Here is a 23,717-nt window from a genome sequence, read left to right as displayed (position 1 = left end):
TTTTTTCATTACTCAAACCCAAGAGAATAAATTTCAAAGGAAAAAATATACTGTTCATTTGTTAAGCTTTGAATTTTTTCCTTTCTTCTTCTGGGTCACGTAACTCTTATAACAATGATATGACATTAAATTAAAAAAATAATACTTCTGGGATCACTTATGATTAATTTCCAGTCAAGAAGGATTAAAAAGCAGTAACTATAAATTTCCATGGTGGTATCGTTAGGCTCTGTTAGTTATTACTGTTCTGGCTGCAGCCCTAGAACAGATAAACGCACTGAAGACTTGGGCATAAATATAAATGAAACATTTTAAAGTGTAAAAATGAATAAAAAAAACAAACAAAAACAAAACGCAGAATATGTTAAGTGATTTTTTAAACAGATTTATTATTTTAAATGTCCTTAAAAGACAGTGGAGTTCACGCCTGGAAGGACTTACGATTGCACCAGAGCTCCTGTTTTTTGGGGACTTAACTTTAGTAACATGTATACAAAATTGGAAACCTGGCTACTTTACATGAATTGCCACACATGTAAGTTTTTCCGACTTTAATTTGTTCCCTTTACATTATTTCTCCAATTTTAAATCATTTATGAATTGTACCTGAGAAATTGACACACTGTAATTGTAATCCAACTGCAATTTACATTGAAGAGTATGTTTTGTACACAAAACTTTTGGGTGGCATGCTTTTGTTCGGAGTCAGTGAACCCCTTAATGTACGTCGATGTAGCCTTGAACTCCATTCAGTTTCAGTAAAATGCCTAATCCCTGCTTTGATGACCGCGCAGTGATCGAAAAGGACACTGCCGAAGGCTTGGCGAAAGCCTGCCGTGTCATATCCTCAAGGGATTGTACGCCTCAAACACACTGAATTTCACACTGAATTAGCCAGACCAGCTGGTACAGAGAGATATTGATTTTCCAACTGAGTTGAGAAGGGAGGAAGGAAATGTAGCATCCAGACAAGAGAGAGGGAGAGAAGAGGACGTCATGTGAGAAGAGCAGCACATGTGTGAGGAAGGGCAAAGAGGCAGAGTGAAAAATATTTGGACCTGGCCATGTATATTCTAGGTGTCATCCACAGCTTTTATTCCCCTCGGGCTTCACACTTAGTCTCAGTCTACTGTGAAAACATCATCAATAAAGATTCCAATTATAACCCATACCTTTTTGTCTTTGGTGGTTTGGTTTGAAAAAGGCTTTTATCCTCTTTTAACAAGACGGAGGGATCTGAGGCTAAGCATATTACCAAGACAAAACACTATGCCAGGTGACAGAGACAATTACAGCATCCAGATGCTGTTTAAAGCTGCTGGCACAATGCAATCTGTGTTAGTCTCCATTCTACAGAGAACGTGCTCGTTTTCAGTAAATTCTCTATGCAAGAACACATCATATAGAAAGGTAATTAACTAAGTGACAAGAATTTTTGGCTACATCAAGCAGAGCTGTTGGGAGATGATGGCAGTAAAGAGCAAAGCAACTAAGGTACACTGAAAATAATATTCAGACAAAGCCAACCAACCAGTGATTGAGTAGTACTTTATACCTGTGAAATATTTAAATCTTGGTATTTCAGACACTTCCACTGAGATTGTATGCTATCATTCAATCAATCCTTAAAGTGTAACAATCTGATGAAGGTGCAAAGAGCCTTACCTTGCCATTACAGGGCTGCTGGGAGAGCTCGGAGGAGCACCAGAGGTGGGTGGCCATCTTGCAAGATTTACAACGTAGGCCCTGCTTGGAGTTTCCTGCATTAACACCAAACATTACACATGTTACCATAAGCCTGTCAGGAAATATTTCTGTAGCTTTGAATCAATCGTTAGCTAGCGATGGTATTCTAATGGTAGCAAAGATGAGGTGTGCCAGATGTGTGCCTCATTTGTGGTTCCTGTATCAAGTATAAAATAAACCAGCTCTGTCACTCACATACATTGTAGTTTGTGTGCAAAATGTTACAGAAAACTAATGTTTCATATTAGGCACAGTTAGTATATCCACCTTCAGAAATGGCCTTTGTGCATAAACTGACATGGTTTTAAATTGGTCTACACTGATGACCATCCAAAGACAAAGGGACACAAAGACATCAGTTTGGTGGATGTTACTGGTAATCCCATTTTACATAAACAGCACTGCTGAGATAGGTCAGCATGCCAACAGAACAAGAAGGCAAAACAACTCCCAGTGGAAGCATGTACAGAGGTCCATAAAGCCTGCTGTCGGATGATTTCATTGGGACCAATGAGCAAATAGACTGCAAACTGCCCACAGTGACTGGGCAATAATAAGAAATGAGCTATAGTCCATTACAGGGTACCTATTATGCTCATTTCCAGTTTCATGTTTTTATATCTAGACAGATAACTTTGCATGATAGCAATTCAAACTAATCCTTATTTATCCTGGCACTCCTCCACATCATACTCTGTCTAAAACAAGCCACTTTAACTCTCAGTCTCCTGACTTTAATCCAGCTTTCTTACGACTGGCTGCCTGTCCTGAGTGTGGCTTGTGTCTGAGATGACCATTTTAGGAATATTTGCTCACACACATTGACACAAAGGTAGAATATCTGTTGAAACAGATCATTCAGATATTTTATGAATTATCATGACAGGGACAGTAAAGAAATTCTACAATTCAATTCTAACACTCAAGAATATCAGTTTGTCTTTGAATTTCAAGTGGCATTTGCCTTTTTTCTTTGTCATGTTTATTTCCACCATGGACAGATACAAATAACAAAAAAACAAAAAAAAGCCCCAAACATTATAAATCAAGGTAAATGTCAGAAAACAGATTGATAACAATCTAATTCCTACACCCTGAGCCAACATGGTTGCATCTTTTTGCTGTGAATACGATGTTCTTGAAGTGGAACAACTGACCTACCTTGGATTGTATGTTTGCATCGCTGGCAGCTGGTAGGCCTACGGAAGACATGCTCCTGGAAACAGTGGGTCTTGACTGGCTGCACTGGCTGGGCCTGACACTTTGGCTGGATCTTGGAAGTCCCATATATTGAAGGACTAACAGACGGGGAGTGTGATGACAACGAAGGGTTAGGACTGATAGATGGAGAGAGAGAGGGAGAGTGTTCATAGGCCAGAGGGGACTCAGACATGGGGGGAGGAGATGCCGGTGGTGCTGATGTGGCAGTTAGGCATAAAGGTGGCTGTGATTCACCGTTGCTGCGCTGGAAAAAGTTGTCCACACTCTTGCTGCGTATGACCGATTTGAAGGAGAGGGAGCGTTTCAGCCGCTGCAGCTAGAACAAAAAACATTAAAGATATTTAGTCAGGCTTCAACAGCACGAAAGATTATAACTGTTTTCAAGAAAACTGAGAAAGCAAGCGACAAAAGTACTAAAAGGCCCAGAGTGGAATGACTGCACAGCATACATGCTAAAACAAGAACTGAGTACACAATTTTAATTTTTCGATAATCCACACGGGGTCAAAATCATACATGTCTCAAATATAGACAAGCATGCACTTAACATCATTTAGTAAGTGATTCTGAAGATTACAGTGTTTTAATTTGACAAGGTCAGTCTTTATTAGGTTCATTAGTTATCATGATTGAGGAAATTGGTTAGGATGTTTAGGAACAACCCAGGAAACCACCAAGGTTCAAGCCTGCTATGAACTGGGAGTGGTGGAAAACCAGCATCACTGTCCACAATGAAGGGAGTTTCAAAGAAAGGAAACCCTACGACCCTACTCAATTCTGAAAAGAAGAGTGGCCAAATATCCAGACAGAATCCTTTCAGAAGCTTGCTGATGACTACCAAAAGTGTCTGGTTGAGGTGCAACTTGCTAAGGGACATTTAACCAAATATTTGTGGGGTTTAATGTATATGTATATATTTGTGCCTGTAATGATAATGTCCTATACTGATCATCCAGTCACTAGCATCCACTAGGCTTTTGGTGGTCGTTTGCTGGTCGGTGGTGAGCAGTGTGGAACCAAAACAGTAACACGGTGGACCAAAAACAGTGAGCTAAAACATCCTAAAAAAGATGCCTAGAGCTGAGATTTGCTGACAACACAACTTCTTTCAAAATGTAAATGCAATCCATTTCATCTTTGAATGTATTCATAATTTCAATCATTTCTTCTTTAATATGGACTTCTATGTCCTTACTAAAGATTAGGTAAGGACTATTATACTTTTTCCAAGTGCTTTTAGAACAATGACTGCAACTTCAAATGTTAAAACACCCACCTTGTATTTAATTGAGGATCGTGTATGTTGTACGGTGGCAGCAGATTTAAAGTAGGAACAATAGCAGTGGGTTTTGATACAACAAACAGGAAACCAGCTAAAGTGTATGTGCCTTGTTTAAATATTAGTCTGTTAAAAATAGTTGTACCCTTTCTGTCCTTGCACTACTAGGCTGACTTCTGATCTTCCATATTCAGCCCACCCCACTCCACTATTCTCTTTTCCTTAGATGGCAAATATGCTTTCCCTTGCAAATCCACCCAAGTCAATACCCTTTAAAATTCATGTTTGATTAGTTTTATTGAGCAGACTGCAGCTATGCATTTGATGCAGTCAGTGATGCATGGCAAGCACTGTATTCATCTTTGGCTTCACTTTCCTCAATTTCTTGCATGCTTGCCATCCAGCGCTTTTGGCCACAATAAAGTGGAACTGAGAATGACAAATAATTACAGGGACTTGGGAGTGATGGAACTCAATTTATGGAAAATAATAACTGATATGGATTCATACACAGAACGGCCTGGAGAATGGGAGCAAGGACATAATGGATCCGTGAGACCTCCTCAATTTGCACAGAGCTCATTAGCGGTCTGTGTTTGTGACTTGGTTGAAGATACCATTGCGATATACAGAGCAGTGCCTCAAACTTGAAGCCTATCAAAATTTATATTAAATTCTGGATTCTTGTTACTTCTAAGCATTAGTTTTCTTCCTGTGTAACCATTTCCAGCAAAAGGTGAGACATTTCTTCAAAGCCAGTAAGACCAGCATTGCAGCTTCACTGGACCTCTTTATGTTCAAATGTGGAGAGGCTCTTCATCAGGTTTATTGCGTCTCTGGGCTTTGAAATCATCCAGCTGCACTCCTTCACAGAAAACCCAATCAATATCATTGAGCATGTTCCTTTTTTCCTTCTTCAAGCTACAGATTCACAGATGCCAATTAGTTTGAGTGATGAAAACAGTCCTCTCTGTTGACCCATTAGTGAGCTCCTCTCGCAAATGTTTTCTACAGGGAGCTGAGTCCATGCTTTCCTTAATGGCCTTTTCTTGGCATGACTGGTGGCCCATTCAGTAATGGATGTTCCTCTCTATTAGATTTTTAACTTGTCTGACTTTGTTAATCTTCTTTGTAGTGAATGCCTGTCTTTGCTTCACATCCAAGGAAAAGGAACAACTTCTTCGAGCACAAACTAGACAACACATGTCCGATAATCAATGGCTTTATTTATCTCCCCAAGCTTTTAAAGAGATTAAATAAAAACAGACAGAAGCTGGGATTCAGAGCCAATTTTAAAAAGTGAAAGAATAGCTAGTTGACTGCCAAACATATCTGGTACGTAGCTTTACATGGTTCAGTAATCATGAAATCTGGGCATTAGTACTCCAAATTACAACAGCATACTGACAAGAGTCTGGTTATAGATCTGCCTGAATAAAACAAAAAAGAAAAATCATAATGTTGTTCATCCAAATTTGAATTCCATTGTCTTATCAATTTCACATCTAAAAAAATGGCAATATATTATGTGGCCTGAAAAAAAAAAGTGATTATCTTTTATCTAAGAAATGATAACGACAGCATGTTCCACATTTGCTGATAGTTGTCAACACATCCATTTTCTGCATTTTTTTGACTGCACATGGTTAAAACAGACACTCAAGATTTAATCCTTCTCTTCTTTCACATGAAACAAGCTACTTATAACTCCCTCAAACACGTATTTCATTGAAATAATAAGTCAAATCATTACAAATACAACAAATTTACCCTTGCGGCTAAGGGAAATGTAAACACTATGGCATACAGCAACAGTTTGAGGAATACTTTCTCCTGCTTCAGTGTCCTCAGGGTTTAAGCAAAGCCCATAACAAAACGTTTTTTCCAGTTTGCTGAAGAGAATTTTTACTGGCCTGACTTAAATCCCATCAAGGTATGACCGTATTGTCAAACATCAGGGGCTGACCTCACTAATCGCATTTTGGCATCAAGGTTACAAAATCTTGTCAAAAGCCATCTGAAGAGTGGAGGCTGTGAAACCAGCACACTAATCACATATGCATTTACTATTTGGTTCTCCACATACTCGAATATATCAAACTGACTTTCAAGGCCCAGGTCAGTGCTGGTCCATAAATATTCAGTCCACATGCACATGGGCAGTGTGCATTTATGCATCACAGCCACACAGTGTGAACAATCATTACCTGAGATGCACACTGGGTTCAGTCTGATTTAAGCTCTGCTGACTTCATAATACATGTCAGGGGGCATTGATCATGCTCTGTGAATATTCAAGCATCCTGACTGATTAAATTGGTATAAATAATTATTTAATGAATGTATCTATACATCAAGTAATTTAAAAAAATTACAGCTGCCTGACCTTCTGAAATTAGGGGTCTGCAGTGCATTCTGCTGGATATGCACCACTATCCTCATGATCTCCTAGGCTTTATAACTCTTATTATCTATTATTGAATAATGTTAGAACAGCTGCTGTTTTACAGATTTTATACATCTTATAACAACCCTCTGAAAGAACAATTCAAAAGCAATATCCTATTAATTACAGTTACTGTCTGTAATTACTCTCCGAAGGTGGTGAAAAGTCTATTTTTAGATCACAGAACTGGAAAGCTATCACACTACACAGCTGACAGCAATTACTTCATCACAGCATTTATGATGTAGTGTATTAGAACAGGCTGCGGTCTGTGAAAGAACACATGTAAACTATGTGTGTAGTCAAAGAAACTGAAAGAATTAGTGAAACAGAAGCAAGAAATGGAGGAAAGAACACGTTAAGAGAAGAAAATATCGCACCACCGCCTAGACTCTGCCTTGTATTTCAGCTGCACTTTGAAAATGAGCACAGAGATGTTTGGTGAAGCCTTCTATAAATAGGCTGTTGTAGGGAATACTTGGATAAATTAATTATTAAGAAGGGAGGTGTGGGCATGCAGACAAGATGCCTGTGTGAGGTAAAATCATCCTGCTGCCACCAAGATGGAGTTAATGCTCCTGCGCTTTTTGTGGGGCTGAGCAGAAAAGGAACAATATTTCGACCCTTTCTTATGCAATGCTTTTCTTCCTCTGCTATACCTTACAGTAAAAAACTGAAATCTGGCACAATAACGGAAAAGAGTCTCCTGATTCTTTTCAAAAAGTAGCCATCACCTGATTCCCTGGATCACAGTAACTTTAAAAGACTTTATCTAAACTTCTTTTGTACCCTCCTCCTCATTTAAACGTGAGATCCATTTGAAATTGTAAGATGCAGCTAAATAAATGTCATGAAAGTCCAACTAGAACAACTGGAATTCATTTAACTTTAAACAGAGTCACTTTAACCGATGACAGGTGTGTACTGACAAGTGTTTAGGTTGGATTAATTCTGAAATTACCTACACCCCTACTTATAAGAGTGTGTACACTTATGTAACCATATTAGTTACATTTATTTTTGTTTTGTCAGTTTCATTGTGCAGGTTAAAGGTCACAAAAGTGAAAAACAAAAATCAGAAATCATTTATCTTGGTTCCTTACAAAAACATGGTATTTTAATGTGAATTTTATGACCGTGGTCCTAAATATTGACGAATTATTAACAAATCTGACACCAATCAACTTCAGAGAGAAAGGTTTATCATAATTGAGATAAGCTTTAACTTACTGGCAAAAGACTAAAAATGTTTTTGACACATTACCTATTGATTCTAGATTACAGATCAACAGGTATGAAATTACTACCTACTGACCAGTAAGTTCTCTGGAAAATAGCGCCATTCCTGGAATATCCTCTGAACCTTTGTTCAGAGTGTAAGAGCGTCTAAAGTTTGTGAAAAACACTAAGACATTTTTCAGCATTTAAAGTCTCTGCATTTCCTAGATGATGAGTGCTATAAATAAATAATTAAATGCAACTTTAAATCTTATTCCTCGACTTTTTCAGCATCAGCTGCAAACAGTTTCACAATTTTATTGTTCTGTATGAAGCTGTTTGCGCTTGCTGACCTTATATTGCATGTGCACACACACTGAGGCGGTGTCTGATTTTTCTTTTTCTTTTTATACTTTACTTACATTTTTGGGGGGCACATCTATTCATCTGGGAAGACTGGTAGGTAAGATGTTAGCTTAAATTCCATTTTTATTGTTACAGAGCATCTGCATATGTCTATAAGCTTGTCCTCCAATCCTGATGAACCGGCAAAGTCTATGACTGTCAGCTAATTACCCCCGCAACACAGCATCAAGTGAATATTTAGTCAAATATAAAGTTAAATGTATTTATTACTCACACACCAATGAAGACGGCATCATAATTATTAATAAAGGGGGAAAAGGCTCTTAAATTCTTATTTTCGCAGAAAACAAGCAGAACTTTTATGCACTTTTTTAAAATCTGAAATGACTGGGATACATTATATGACAGTTTTTAAAACAGTTTTTATTGACATTGAAATTTAAGCTAGGTATATGTAATGCCTCAAAATAACTTTGATAGCTTTTTTTGAAGACAAAATCCCTGCTGGGTGTCATCATTTGTTTGTAAAAACCTTCTAGTAACAGATTATTCAACTGAACCAGCAGCTGGTGGCAGATTACATAATATGCCCAGGTCATCTAGCATGTATAAAGCTGATATTTATTTTACTAAGAAAGTAGATGAGAGTGATGGGAGAAGGGAGCCGGAGATCGACAGACGGATTGGGGCTGCAGCTGCAGTAATGCGGACGCTGCACCGGTCCGTCGTGGTGAAGAGGGAGCTGAGTGTAAAAGCGAAGCTCTCAATTTACCGGTCGGTCTACGTCCCTACCCTCACCTATGGCCACGAGCTGTGGGTAGTGACCGAAAGAACGAGATCGCGGATACAAGCGGCAGAAATGAGCTTCCTCCGAAGGGTGGCTGGCCTCTCCCTTAGAGATAGGGTGAGAAGTTCGGCCATCCGGGAGGGGCTCAGAGTAGAGCAGCTGCTGCTCCACATCAAAAGGAGCCAGCTGAGGTGGTTCGGGCATCTGACAAGGATGCCCCCTGGGCGCCTCCTGGGTGAGGTGTTCCAGGCATGTCCCACCGGGAGGAGGCCCCGGGGCAGACCCAGGACACGCTGGAGAGATTATATCTCTCGGCTGGCCTGGGAACGCCTTGGTATTCCCCCGGATAAGCTGGAGGAGGTGGCTGGGGAGAGGGAGGTCTGGGCCTCTTTGCTTAGGCTGCTGCCCCCGCGACCCGGCCCCGGACAAAGCGGATGAAGATGGATGGATGGATGGAAGTAGATGAAATAAATTTAAAAATGTAATTATTTGTAAGCATTTCAGTACATCCGCCCATTCAGTTTTAGCTGCCTTAAATCTGGCTGGGCTCCTCTGACAAGAAGCTGTCCTAGTGTGAACTGGGTGCAAATACATAAAACTATGTGATTTGGTCGTAAATATATCCATAGGCATTTATTAGATCAGGTTTATGAGCCTGGTTTGGTTATTAAATTCTTCTTTCTCTTCAGTTTGGGCCAATAAGATTAAAGCGCTAAGAGCTGACGAATGACTGAACCCCAAGTAGCTCAATTAGTCTTTAGTCTTCTTGTTATCTTGACAAACATATATTTTTCAGTAGTCACACTTTATAACTGCACACCATTTTATTTATGTAGAAATGCTTGTTTAATGTGGTCTGGTATCGTTTCTGTCTGTACAAACGAGGACAGTTGTAGTGTCTTGTAGCCTTTGCGCATCTCAAGCCCACTGCAGTGTTGTTCTCAGGAGATCTCTGCCTGCTTGTGATTCTCAAAGTCTCATTAAACACAGTGGGGGTCTGATGTTTGGCGCTCTTGCAGTGACCCGAGATGTGAATTAAAGGTGACCTCATTAGGCACTCCATTAGTTGGCCCTTATTAGGGAAAAATGCATCTACTCAAACAACCTTTTGTGCAAATGGAAATGCCTCCCAGAACAAACCGCAGCACAGGTCACATTGATTAGAACAAACTTCCCAAACAAGTCCAAACTCTAGTTTTTCCATGTGTATATGTGTAAGGAGCCTTCGCTTAAAGTTCTGTCACTTTATTTTAAAAAGAACACTCCGAGAGGTAAAATTGTCGGTTTTGTTGTTAATGCCCATTGTTTATAATCAAGAGTCCTATTCAGATGAAACAGCATTTACTTTTATCTCAATGTGTCATAAATTACTGCCTGTGTCCTGCTTATTTCTCCCTACCTGACTCCTTTTGACATCAATGGAGACCCTCACACATTCACATTTATACCAGGGCTGCAATCTTCAACCTGCCTGCCATAGGACCTTAAACTTTCCCACCTTTCACAGTTCAGTGTGATGCATCACAAAATGTATGTATTATGGCAGTACCATGACACAGTAGTAACAGTATAGATTTTTTATTTTTAGTGTCGTCTTGCAAGATAATTGCTATCATTGCTTACATTCTATAGTGCACACAACCGGAAAAGGTTGGAAATGTCTGAGAGCAAGATCAGCATGTCATCTTCCAATAATGATTTTGTACCTTTAGTACCTGCTAAAATTGGAAAAAATAAAACAAAAACATCAACAACAACAATCATAAAACAAGCATAGCCAGACTATGAAGAGGAGATACTAGCAGCCGATGACGTGCCACCCAAAAGTAACCAAATGACTCCACTGAGCATTGCTAGAGCAGTTACACTCCACATGACAGGAAGAGCAAACGATGAATGGAAGTGACTGATGCAGCTGCATGATGGAAAAGCAGAGCTGTATGCAGCTGGTTTAAAAAGCCCAGGTAGAAAATAGTTTTCAGTTTTATTATGTGATAATATTGTTCAGCTCCTGTAGAACTGAAAGATTAATTTACATTAGTCATTGTTAAATTAAAGTATGAAGAAGTCATGTCATACTTTCAGTTAAAATACCCAAGGAAAACACAACATAGGTGACTTTTGTGCTTACATTTCACTCATGCTGTGTCACTACTATTGCACTATAATGCTGGTGCTGGCACCTTGTTTGGGTAGATTCACACTTCTAATTAGGGAGCGTGTCATCAGTGACAGAATCTCACTGGAAAAGGAGGATGGAAATTTCCTTTCATTTACTTACATTTATAAATGCTGCTGCGAGCAAGCATCAACTAAAAGCTCATTATTTTTTAGCTATAATGTTAGAAATAGTATTACAAATTTTCTTGAAGAATCACGATATAATTTTGAGTCAGACGCAGATAAATTTAAAGCTCCCTAAAATAACCTTTATAATAAGCTTACAGATCAAACCTGTTTCCAGGGCTAGGTGTTGGATCCATCCTAGTAATTATTTTCTTTTTTAAAAGAGTGGTTATAATCCGATAAGTAATCTGCCCTGATCTGCATTATCACCCTATAAGTGGTAGTAAAAGGGTTATGTAGCTGACCTGCCAAAATTGGAGAAAGACACACACTCACACATCCACAAAAAAAGATGAAATCATGGCAAAGAAAAGAAAGTTGTTAAAATTGGAGGGCTTATAAATTTTCCAGACATTACTCAAGTTATTTTGACTGTATTAGGCATTTGGCTGTGTCCATCAACCAATAAGAAATAAGACAGTAAAGATTAGAAATAGGCCAGACTCAAGGCAAATTCTCCCGTCTTTTCATTTTCATGACATTCACAGCTCTGTGTGTGGCTTCAAAATATCTGGCTATTGTTTGAAGTCCTATGTTTTAGCAATCCATGCAAGCAGACTCCACGAGCCCACAAGCCTGTCTGCCAAACTGTGCAGCAAAAGCAGCTTGCATCTCCAAATCCAGCCATTTAAAGGGCTTAACTGCACAAGCAGCTTTGTAGTTAGTATGAGGTGACAATCACAATGGCTCTTTGATGTTCACACAATGCTAAGGAAAAACACTTATCGCAAGGTGTTACTTTGATGTAACGTCAATACAAAACTGCAATTTTCTTGACACTTGTGAAATCCAAAGCACAGGTTTCCAAAAGATGCTTCATTTTAAAATTACACCATTTCTGACAATGAAGTCACGCAGTTTTCTTTACTAATTATATATGTTCATCATTTTTCTCCAATACTTTCCTATCATTTCACTGAGGTACATCGCATGTGACAGTATTTATGTGCAAAAAAAAAAGGAAAAAAAAAGGGCCAAACATAAGCCTCTTAACACTAAGGCACCATTGTAGGTGGGCATATGCACAATTAGTTCATTAAATAAACAGTAACCACAAGAAGAACTAATTGGTTAAAGCAATAATTAATATGCAGTCTAACCACCCCTCTGCTATTATTCAGCCTTTTTAAACCAGCTAGATGGAAAGTAAGGCTGATGGGATCTTGGAAAACCTGCATTTTCTACATTTCTGTTCATCTTCTTTGCAGACTGTGGAGTTATATCGTGTCAAAAGTCCCACATAAGATTAAATGTAATCATGAGCAAATAATTTAATTACACGGGTACAGGTTTTCGTTGCCACTTACGTAGTTAAGTTCTGCACATGCAGAACTCAGCAGCCCAAGCACACAAAATAGCCATCACGCTGGTGAGAGCTTCTGCTTGGTTAACGCTGCAGCAGATTTGTGCTCTTGCAGGCAGCTCTGCTTTGAAAGCTGAATTCTGTTTACACAAATTACTCAGACTTTTGACAGTTTACGAGGCCAAAGTCCAAAGAAAGAAGGGGGACTTAAGTGATTTGTCAGATTCAGTGCACACACAACCTCTGTGACTGACAGGTTCATCTGAATGTGGTAAACCAAGTTATACTGTGATAGCAACATAAGCTACTGGAAGATAAAGAAGCTGAATGAACCATTAAAAGTTTTTTTTCTGTGTACATGTGGAAGTATTGACAACTAGCGCTGGATTGCTTTAATGCTAAAGAAATCTTAAAGGACTCAAAGTCAAGTTTTGAAGCCTCTACAGTCCTGTTCCATTAGCTTGTTGTACAAGATCAATATTCATAACAAGGATCATGAAAGGAAGAGCGCATCAGGATCTAGTCATTATAATTTTGGGGTTGCAGCCAAAATAGCTGCATATACACCTGTCAACAAATTATTGCCCACTTGCTTTAAAAGTTGCTCTAGAATCTCCAAGATCCAGTTTTGTGTGGATTGCTGAACACCAACGAGGCCTCCACTTCTTATCAACACATCATTTCCCCTAAATTACTTCCATATATTTTGTGAGGTTTTGATATTTTCTGCTTCTGTTGTGTTTTATTCAACTTGGATTGTGCTTTGTGTGCCTTTGCGGTATTTTTCTATTTGTTGGCATTTTCTTAGGCTGCAGTGCACTTGACCTCTCAGGGCCACCATATTTGCAGCCTTTTGTTGCCCCTGTCCTAACTATGTCCTAAGATATGTTGCTGCATCAAATTTAAACTGAGTCAAACTGTTTGGCATGAAATAGTGAAATTTCAAAGTTTAAGCATTTGATAAATTTCATATGTTCTAATTTGACCAAATGCAAGTTTATGGGACTTGCAAATCATTGAATTCTGTTTTTGTTTACACCGCATCAATTTTATTGGAATTGGGGTTGTACACGGAAAGAGAAACGTCCTACTCTGATAAACTTGTCTCAGTCTTGGAGAAAAAGTCAAGGCTGTATTTTTATTAATTTAATGTCAATGCAGTACTAGAAGTACCCTCTTCAGTAGATGACTAAGTTACATCATAGTTGCCAAGCAACACAAGCAACTTAAGGATAAGTAATTGTTATAAATTCATCTTATTTTACATCACACATGTACACATATCCCCACATTTGGTCAAGGCAAGTCTGCCATTTAGAGCTGAAGATGAAAACTATTCATTATGAACTTTCAATTCTTCCATCTCATTACATTAACAGCTTTATATTTGAAAAGAGAAAATAACCTAGAAGTTCCCTATCCCTAAAGCAATAACCTAAGGTCAGTACTAAACAAAGTCCCTGCTTATTCCTCGCTGACATTGTACACGGGACTCTGCTGAATCAGCAGCATTTCTGAACCCAATCAAGGGCAGTAATTTACTGACTTCATCATCAATCAAAACAATGCGAGATACATAAGTATAACAGTGAGGCTGTAAAGAATGAGAAGTTGTTTTATTAGTTTGCAGTTTGTGGAGAATCCTGCTGTTGTCAATATCTGTGTCTCCCAACCATTTATCTGCCTTCCCTGCAAGCTTCTCTCTAGTTATTTTCAAAGGTCAGAAGGACAAATCCATCTATCTTACAGACAAAAAACAACACATCACAGACTGTCAGGAGGAAGATGCATCATTCACTCACTTTTAATTGAATGATATTTCCAGCAGGAATGCAGCTGAAACAAACACAAGGAGACGGAATACACTTTGTCCAGAAACATCATCTACACAGTATAATCAGGCTGTATGAACTGAGTGCTCATTAAAAGGAGTTTAGTTATACAAAATGTTATTGAAGAAGATCATCATTATCCAATTTGCTGCAGTGCATTTATGTGCGGTTTGTTTCATGAAGTGGAAATATTGCTAATCTTAAAATTCATGTTTCTAATGAACACTTTAAAGAAAGTCTTGATCAAAAATAAGTGCAACCTATAGTTTAGTTTAACCATCTAAATTCTGGCTATTGATAATATGATGATCACTGTCACGCTTCTCTTTTTTGCTTTTCCTCTTGTTCAGTCAATTCTGCTAACTCCGGCTTGAAATCCAGTCCCTAATTCATCTTTATCCTTCCAACCACCCATAACTATCTATCTACTCTGAACTTTGGAAAAAGTCATCATATACAGAAATAGGGAGCTATGGCACAGGAAACGCTAAAAAAGAAAGATATACAGATGAACTTCAACTACAAGTTTATTTAAATTGCCCAGAGTAATTATGAAAGAGAAAGGAAAGTGATATTCTAAGAGGAGAGCAAACAATTAATTAGTTAAAGAGGAGGAAAAAAAGCTGATAAGCAAGTTAGTGAGAGGAACAGCAGAAGGAGGAGAGCTCTGAGAAGTGACTGAAGGGCAAAGTCAGACAGAAATTGCGCTATAACTTTACCTCCATAAAAATGTCTTCTGTGTTGGCTGAAAATTTGGTGGTCTGTGTAACTCCCTATGGACCGGGGCACCAAGCACTGTCAGCATTTGCACGCAAAGTCTAATGTGAATATTAAACTTTATGTAGCAGCTGATTCTGAGCACAGCTCTCATTTTATCCACTACTTAACAAAAGTGGTGTTTTAAAGAACCCATATTATGAACAGTTACATGTTTTAAATTTTATTTTTCTACAGCAATAGGTTTACATGCTCTGATATAAAAAAAAAATACATTCTTTTTTTTCATATTGTACTTGTGACACCGTGTTTTTCTCCTGGGATATTTTAAGCCCCCCCCACATCCAAAAAATCCATTAAAAAGTGCAAAAAAAAAAAAAAAAACTACAAAGAGTGACAGAAGTCCGCACGAAGTTAATATAATAATAATGATAATAATGATAATTATAATAATAATAATAATAATAAGTCTTATCTGCAGATGCACAATACTGCACGACACCCACTTTGTGTAAGTCATTACATATTCAACTGGCATTTATAATTTATGGTTTATAGTTAGGTATTTAACATTTAATGGTCACAAGCAGAGGGTAGATACTGAAAGATCATGGTTACAATCGCAGAATCAAGCTTCCTCTGTAGAGTATTCTGGGCTAAGAAAGGGTGAGGAGTTCATTACACCTCAGAATAGAGCCACTACTCCACATTGAAAGGAGCCAACTGAATTGGTTCAGGCATCTGACAAGGATGCCTCCTAAGTATGTCCTGCATGAGGCATTTTCAGCGTGTCCTACAGGGAGGGGTCCCGGGGCAGTCCTAGAACAAGCCGGGGAAATTGTTTTTCAGCTAGTGTTGGAAGACCTCAGTGCTTTACCAGAAATTTAGAGGAAGTGTCCAAGGAGAGGGAGGTCTGGACGTCTCTGCTTAAACTGCTGCCCCAGTAACCCGGATGGAAATAAGAGGTAACTGTGTTATAAGCAGTCATAACAATAATGGACTGGTGCTTATAGAGCACGTTTCTATTCTACTTGAGCACAAAGCGCTTTACATGCCTCTTTCACCCATTCATACAAGCAGCTTTTTTCCTTCCTATGCACCTTCTATTTAACAGTCACACATTCACACTCCAATGAACACATTGCAGAGCAACTTGAGGGTCAGCATCTTGCACAAGAATACTTTGGCATGCAGACTAGAACAGCCAGTCAACCAACCTTCCAATTAATAGACAACCTGCTCTACCTACTGAGCTATGGTCACCATGGATGGATGAATGGACGGGTCAGCTGATGGGCCAAAGCCAACACTACATAATGATACTACATGGGAATATCAGATAATAATCAGATTAGAATTTTAGATTATGAGCTATATGCTAACATTAAGGATTTTCCTGTTATTGGGAAGACATTAACACCCAAATGTAAAGTAATCGACTGGGTCTTTAGTTCCTCGGGAGTATTATGTTTGAGATGACAACTAGCTGGGATGGACTTCAACTTTTGGACCTCTCCATACCTGTGTGTGCATGATCAAATGTGCTATAGAATGAGCACAATAACTAAATATGGAGCAAATTGCTAGCTTACTTTTGTTAAAAGGTTACTAAATTGGTTGCTAAATTCAGCTGCTTCCAGAATCTGTGATGCTAAAAAACAGTAGTGGAAAACCTTAAAGGTGCCTTTTATACAGAGGTTGGCAAAAAAGCCTGGAGCCTTATAACTACGTGCAACCTTACAGACATGATAAACTACAGTTTTTAACAACTCGTGCCGCGATGAGACTGTTGTGTGCCATAATTGTTGAGTTGTTGGTCTTCATAGAGGTGCTAGAAGGATTGATTTTGCTGCTTCTGGACAGCGCCAGGATGTCGAGTTCCCTGTTTTTAGTCTTAATTTTAAACTAAGCTTAATGTAAAGTGCATTTACATGACACAACAAGCCAAAAGCAAAAGCAAATTCAATACCGAATAAACTTGTACAACATGTGCTCCAAGTGAGTAGAGAGGAATAATAATATTTTTGGAGCAATCACCTTGCCCGTAGGTGGAGGAGGTGGAATAACTACTCATTCTCTGTCACTAGCTCTATTAGAAGCACTCAAGAAAGCCAGTGGGCCCACTTAGCGGTGCAATAAATACTCTGAGAGCTGAGGGACAGTGAGGAGAGAGAGAGTGAGAGAGGGGAAAATGAGTGAGACATAAGGGAGAGCTGCTAAAGAGATGAGAAAGAATAAAAAGATTGGTTGTTAGAAGTCAGAACGGGGGAAACAGGGCGAGAGCAGAAGGAAGAAACTGTTATGAAATTAAAAGATTTAAGTAAAAATATTCAGAGTGACAGAAGAAAAAAAAGCAAGTAAATCTCTACAGATACTCTCAAGTAGATTACTCTTAAAGAGACCCCAGTTGTAACACATATTTAATCTTTCCCCTCCCCTTTCCTCTTCCTTATTCTTCTGTGAGATGGGAATAGGTCACGGTGCCAGCAGCTGGTTTTGCAAACAACGGGGTGACATGGCTGACGTAGCTCAGAGGATTGTTTCCTCCCATTTTTGTTTTGTCTGGACAAGCATTCGCATGAATTATGACCCAGCCACTAGCAGGACACAGCAAACATATGCTAGCTGATTGTCTCATAAATTCACGCCGCACCTCACTGCCCACCATCCATTGTGCCGTCTGTAGTCAAGTAACAACAACAAAGAGCCCTTCCTGCCAGGCCTGTTTCAGGTCCCTGTGGTGATGACCAACAAAAGACGAGTATAATGTGATTTGTTATTGTGATATTTGCTGCAATTAAAGCTGTCGTTGGAGATTTAGATCCATGTTGGTGAGGGATTTAAGCTGGTTTAGTCACTGAAAATTTACTCTGATTCAATTCGGAGAAAAACGGATTGGCAAATCCATTTAAAAATAAAATAAAACTTCGGAGTTACAAAGCAGGCAACAACCCTCTGTTAAATCTAAACCAGAGGTACAACACAAGCAAACACAACAAACTCTTCTGAAACCCTCCACTTTACCTTACATGACAAAAAAATTTAACTACACCTCACAACGACACAACTTTGGTGACAAAACTGCAGAGCAAGGCAGGCAGAAGCATGACACCTAGTTTATGCTCGCTGTTGTTACCCTGTATACAGCTTAAAAAGACTTTCTAGGGAAAACTTGCCTCCCAACTTTTACTCCTGCTCCAGAGCTGGTGCAGAGCTTTCTTCTGAATGGTAACACCTTCATTTTAAGACTGCAGCAAGTCCAGTGCCTCAAGCACCAGCATAAATGGATACGGTGCTGTAGTAATGTCACGTTTGGTGTGACATTACCAGTGCAGAGACCATAAACTAGATTTAAATGTAGTTGAGTATACATTAGCACTCCAGGGCACAAGTTTAAGAAATACTAGTCAGAGCAAATTTGGTTGAAGTCTAGTTAGTGAAAAATGAAAAATGGCAGATGCCTTGATGTGTAAATAGATGTGCGTAATAAAGTTGTTCCATAATACAGAGTGGGCCATTTAAATGGATACACCGTAATAACATGGGAATTAGGGCTGCCACAAACGATTATTTTGATAGTCGACTAGTCACCGATTATTTATGCGATTAGTCGACTAATCAGATCATCATCCACTGGACGTAAAACTACAGCTTATTGCACCAGCAGCATCTGCTCTTATATAACTATCATTAGCTTACAGCTTTAAGCTTTTAAGGTGCTAACTAAAAATAAAGACAAGATGATAGTTTATTAAATTTTAAGGAAATTTGCAGATTGTTTCGGTAAAGTTTAATAAACTCCTTGCTATCTAAAATATAACAGGACACCGGAGTAAATTCTCCAGCATCTCACACTTCTGATAATCAGCTGTCTGCTTGACGTTTATTCAGCTGTGTAAAAACTAGAACTTTAATCTCAGACAAACCGATTTACTCAGGAACAAATAAAATACTAAAAAAAAAAAAGCCAAACAACAACATTTTTAATTTATCTAAGTGACTCATATATATTTAACCTGAGTAGCGAAAGACGGCGGTGGGGTTGAAAACAATTTGCCGGGAGTCCGGTGTTCTCACAACGCTAGTGACCTAGCCCCCGGCTAGCTATCGAGCTAGTGGGTAACAGACGTCTCCGAAAATGTCGGAGCGCTTTTGAAAATATGTGGTGTCCTGATAAACTGAGCCGATATTTGAGGTTTACACAGCTACATTCTCGCCTGAAAATATGTTATACGTTTATTTTGTGACCCAGAAAGAATAATAAGAGTAATATTAAAACTAACTAGCTACCGCCATTGTTGGAAACTAAGCTGGGCCGCGCTATGAATTCTGGGACACAGCTGCTTCTCTTCTTCTTCGGGGTTTAACGGCAGCTGGCATCCTTGTACATGCAGTGCTGCCATCTTCTGTTTCAGTCCGTTATTACACTCTTAAATCCTACTACTTTATTCCTGCGTGTTTTGCGATCTTACAAACCTTCAAACGACGTGTCGACTATTAAATTTGTCGTCGACGATTTTGATAGTCGACGTAATCGTGACTAGTCGACAAATCGTGGCAGCCCTAATGGGAATGGTTGGTGATATTAAAGTCCTGTTTGTGGCACATTAGTATACGTGAGGGGGCAAACTCCTCAAGATGGGTGGTGACCATGGTGGCCATTTAGAAGTCGGCCATCTTGGATACAACTTTTGTTTTTTCAATAGGAAGAGGGCCGTGTGACACATCAAACCTATTGGTAATGTCACAAGAAAAACAATGGTGTGCTTGGTTTCAATGTAACTTTATTCTTTCATGAGTTATTTACAAGTTTCTCTTTGTTCACAGCCATTGACATGTCGAAGAGGTTAACACGTGAGGAGCGGATTGAAATTGTGTTGATATCTGGTGAATGCAGTAACCGGGTCATTACAGCAGATTTCAATGCAAGACACCCTACGAGACCACCCATCTCCCATGCTACAGTTAGCAAACTGCTTGCTAAGTTTCGCGAAACTGGTTCAGTGTTGGATTTGCCAAAATGTGGACGCAAGAAAACTGTCACTAATGAAGAAACATCAGTGGCTGTCCTAGCTTCATTCAGCAAGCGCCCACAGCGTAGCACTCGCCGCATGTCACTGGAGAGTGGCATTAGTCGAACATCCCTTCGGCGGATATTAGCTACTCACAAATGGCACCCTTACAAACTCCAGCTACTGCAGGATCTCGACGAGGATGACCCAGATCGGCGCACAGAATTTGCAGAATGGGCAAAACAAAAATTGGAACAGGACCCTCAGTTCACGCAGAAGATTTTGTTCAGTCATGAGGCAAACTTTTATGTGAATGGTGAAGTTAACAAACAAAACCACCGCTATTGGTCTGACACTAACCCACATTGGATGGATCCCTCCAAGACTGTTGGAACAACAAAAGTGAGGGTTTGGTGTGGTATATGGGGTACAACGATAGTGGGTCCATTCTTCATCAATGGAAACTTCAAGGCCACTGGATATTTGAAATTGCTACATGATGATGTGTTTCCCTCTTTATGCACTGAAGCTGGCACGTTCCCTGAGTTTTTCCAGCAAGATGGTGCACCACCACATTATGGGTGCCAGGTCCAAGCATTCCTAGATGAACAGTTTCCTGGACTGGTCATCGTGGGCCAGTTAATTGGCCCCCAAGGTCTTCCGATCTGACCCCCTTAAGACTTTTATCTTTGGGGTCATCTGAAGGCAATTGTCTATGGTTTGAAGATACGAGATGTGCAGCACCTGAAACTATGGATACTGCATGCCTGTGCTGGCATTTCTCCTGTGGTGTTGCTATCAGCGTGTGAAGAGGGTTGCATTGACAATCCAACACAATGGGCAGCACATTGAACACATTTTATAAATGGTCAGAAACTTGTAAATAACTCATGAAAGAATAAAGTTACATTGAAACCAAGCACACCATTGTTTTTCTTGTGACATTACCAATAAGTTTGATATGTCACATGGCCCTCTTCCTATTGAAAGAAACAAAAGTTGTATCCAAGATGGCCGACTTCTAAATGGCCACCATGGTCACCACCCATCTTGAGGAGTTTGCCCCCTCACGTATACTAATGTGCCACAAACAGGACTTTAATATCACCAACCATTCCCATTTTATTACGGTGTATCCATATAAATGGCCCACCCTGTACTTTAAGTGTCACTAGAGTCTTCATGTCATCAGATGTTTGTCTCCTCCATGCTTTCGATGCCTTGATGTGAGCACCACTCTGTTTTCCAGATCATTTGGTCCTATTTTAAAGAGGGTTTTCCATGTCCTTTTAAAAAAAAAATTTAGTTGTTCTTAGTTACTACTACTATTATTATTATTACCATTATTATTATTAATATTAATATTAACATTATTATTATTATTATTATCCTGGAGGACACAGAAGCCTTCAGGGTTGCATCCGAAAGGCCATTTGCCATAAAAAGCTGACCTTAAATTTTCTATTTTCACTTTTCCCCCCACTTATTTGGGAAAATCCTACTGAGGTTGGAAGTTTAGCCAAGATGACAGTATACAAGGCTGAAAACCAAAACACTACATCAGAAAGAACTACAATGAACTCATATTACAAGATTAAAATAAGGCTAATCGCAGGAGCAGTAGTAATGGCGATGACAATGGTTCTGAATTTAGCCAAGGATATTGGACTCATCAATTTAACCTCAAAACAAGCAGGGTCCCTGAAAACAAGCATTAGCATCCAAACCTTGTTCAGGTATTCTCAGGGCATAGATTTAAGTGAGAGAACTGGAGCACAAATGAGTGGAACAAAATTAAACCTACTTCAAGGGGAGACTTGTTTAATTCTATTTCCAGACTATTAAAGCTGGCTGCTGCAGTCTCTCTTCCCAGCCTCCATGTGTACATTAGTGATAACTAATGCACTGTATGTCTAGTAATCTCATATGTCTGCAAACTGCCAATGCCTAAATTAATGTACTTAATCAAATAACAGCCAACATTAGCAGATAAAGCACAGAAGAAGTGTTGGCACATCCATTTAACTAGACACGAGGTGTTATAAAAGGGCGACTGGATTCCATGTTTGGCAGCAGGGAGGACTCCTCTTCTGGGACACTGTACTTCTAATATTTACAGCATGTACACAAAACGACTGTGGACATCCTTCTCTGACCTAAGCTAAACAAGCAATAAGGACCTTTCTTCTTTGTTTACTTGCAGCTTTTGATATTTTGTGCACACATACCAGACAACGCTTACACCCCTCTGTGTAATCTCTGCTCTCCAACTCTGAGGCCAAGCTAATTACCTGAATTAAAGCGGGTTGGGGTTGTTATGCAAGCCGCCACAGAATTAGCCTCGTGGGAAAGTAAATACTCGCACTTAGTCCCAATTTACATATTAAAAATTATTTCTTTTAAACTGAAAGACCACTAAATAAAACAGTAAAGAAAATGATATAAAAACATTCCTCTATCAGTAACAGATTATTGCTTTTAAAAAAAAATCCTGCAGTTTTTACACAGGTGTGTTCCGTTACCTTTGATTCTTGTTGACTAGGCACAGTAGCCTGTGGTCGGTGAAGGTCCCGGTTTTGAGGTTCGTTCTCCTTTTCGCTTATTTCTGTCATTTTCTGTTTAAAAAAAAAACTTCCTTCCTCAGGAAAACTCAACCAAACTGGCAAGTCCACAGCGACAGAGGAATCTGGAAACTACGCATGCAGAGGTGCAAGCATCCCTACGGTCTCTCGTGCAGCGACCCTGGACCGATTCTGACTGCTAACTTGTGGACAGCAGCCATCTAGGAATACGCTTTAAAGCTCTCTCTGTCCTTTTTTTTTCGCTCTGAAGACACGGTGGGAAAAATATCCAACAGCTGCAGCCAGCCGGTTCGTCCACTTCCCTCCGCCGCCTCTCTCCTCTCTCTCACACCGGCCAGTTTTTCTCCGCTCGCTCGCTCACTTGCACACGCGCTCCTACAACAACTTTGATTTCACCGTCACAAGTGCTCCGCTCGTCCTGATTGGTCGAGACCAACGAAACTACGCCAAAAGCAGCAGAGGAGCTGAATTCTATAGGCTGGAAAATGATGATGATGAAGGGGCAGTACCAGATTCAGGTGAAAGCTGTTGAATTCTCCTTATAAGCATCGTATTTAGATATTCAGCGTCTATGTTGTTGTTACGCTTTTGCCTACAATGGAGAGTAAGGGCCAATAAAATAGTGTAAATGTCTCGAATGGTCGCTCAACATTGTAATGATGTGTTTCGACAGCTTATTTTCCTTCAGTGAAAGATTTCTTAGCTAACTGTGTTTATAAAAAGTGGTTTTATTATTTGGAATTAAACTTTGTCAACTTTGACTTGTTTAAATTTGCTCCAGCAAACAGTAGATTATCTCCACAATATTGCACGTGGTAGAAAATTCCAATATATCGCATATAAAAATAGCATGATTATGTTG

At 39.4% G+C, this 23,717-nt stretch overlaps 1 protein-coding gene across 2 annotated transcripts in view; it reads right to left on the bottom strand.

Annotated features, from left to right (window-relative positions):
• Positions 1 to 23,292, bottom strand: part of LOC113028396 (SH3 and cysteine-rich domain-containing protein 2-like) — a 35,714-nt gene extending 12,422 nt beyond the window's left edge. For both annotated transcript variants that reach the window (XM_026178637.1, XM_026178638.1), the window contains exons 1-3: positions 22,796 to 23,292; positions 2,908 to 3,283; positions 1,666 to 1,760 (exon numbers count right to left, since the gene is read on the bottom strand). In XM_026178637.1, the coding sequence (XP_026034422.1) occupies positions 1,666 to 1,760; positions 2,908 to 3,283; positions 22,796 to 22,885 (561 nt within the window). In that variant the 5' untranslated portion in view covers positions 22,886 to 23,292. The remainder of the gene's footprint in view (positions 1 to 1,665; positions 1,761 to 2,907; positions 3,284 to 22,795) is intronic.
• Between the last annotated feature and the right edge of the window lie 425 nt (positions 23,293 to 23,717).

The sequence above is a fragment of the Astatotilapia calliptera genome, chromosome 8, assembly GCF_900246225.1.
Source record: "Astatotilapia calliptera chromosome 8, fAstCal1.2, whole genome shotgun sequence".
Classification (NCBI taxonomy): domain Eukaryota; kingdom Metazoa; phylum Chordata; class Actinopteri; order Cichliformes; family Cichlidae; genus Astatotilapia; species Astatotilapia calliptera.
Note: the sequence above shows the minus strand (reverse complement) of the source record. Positions and strands in the feature narration are given on the sequence as shown.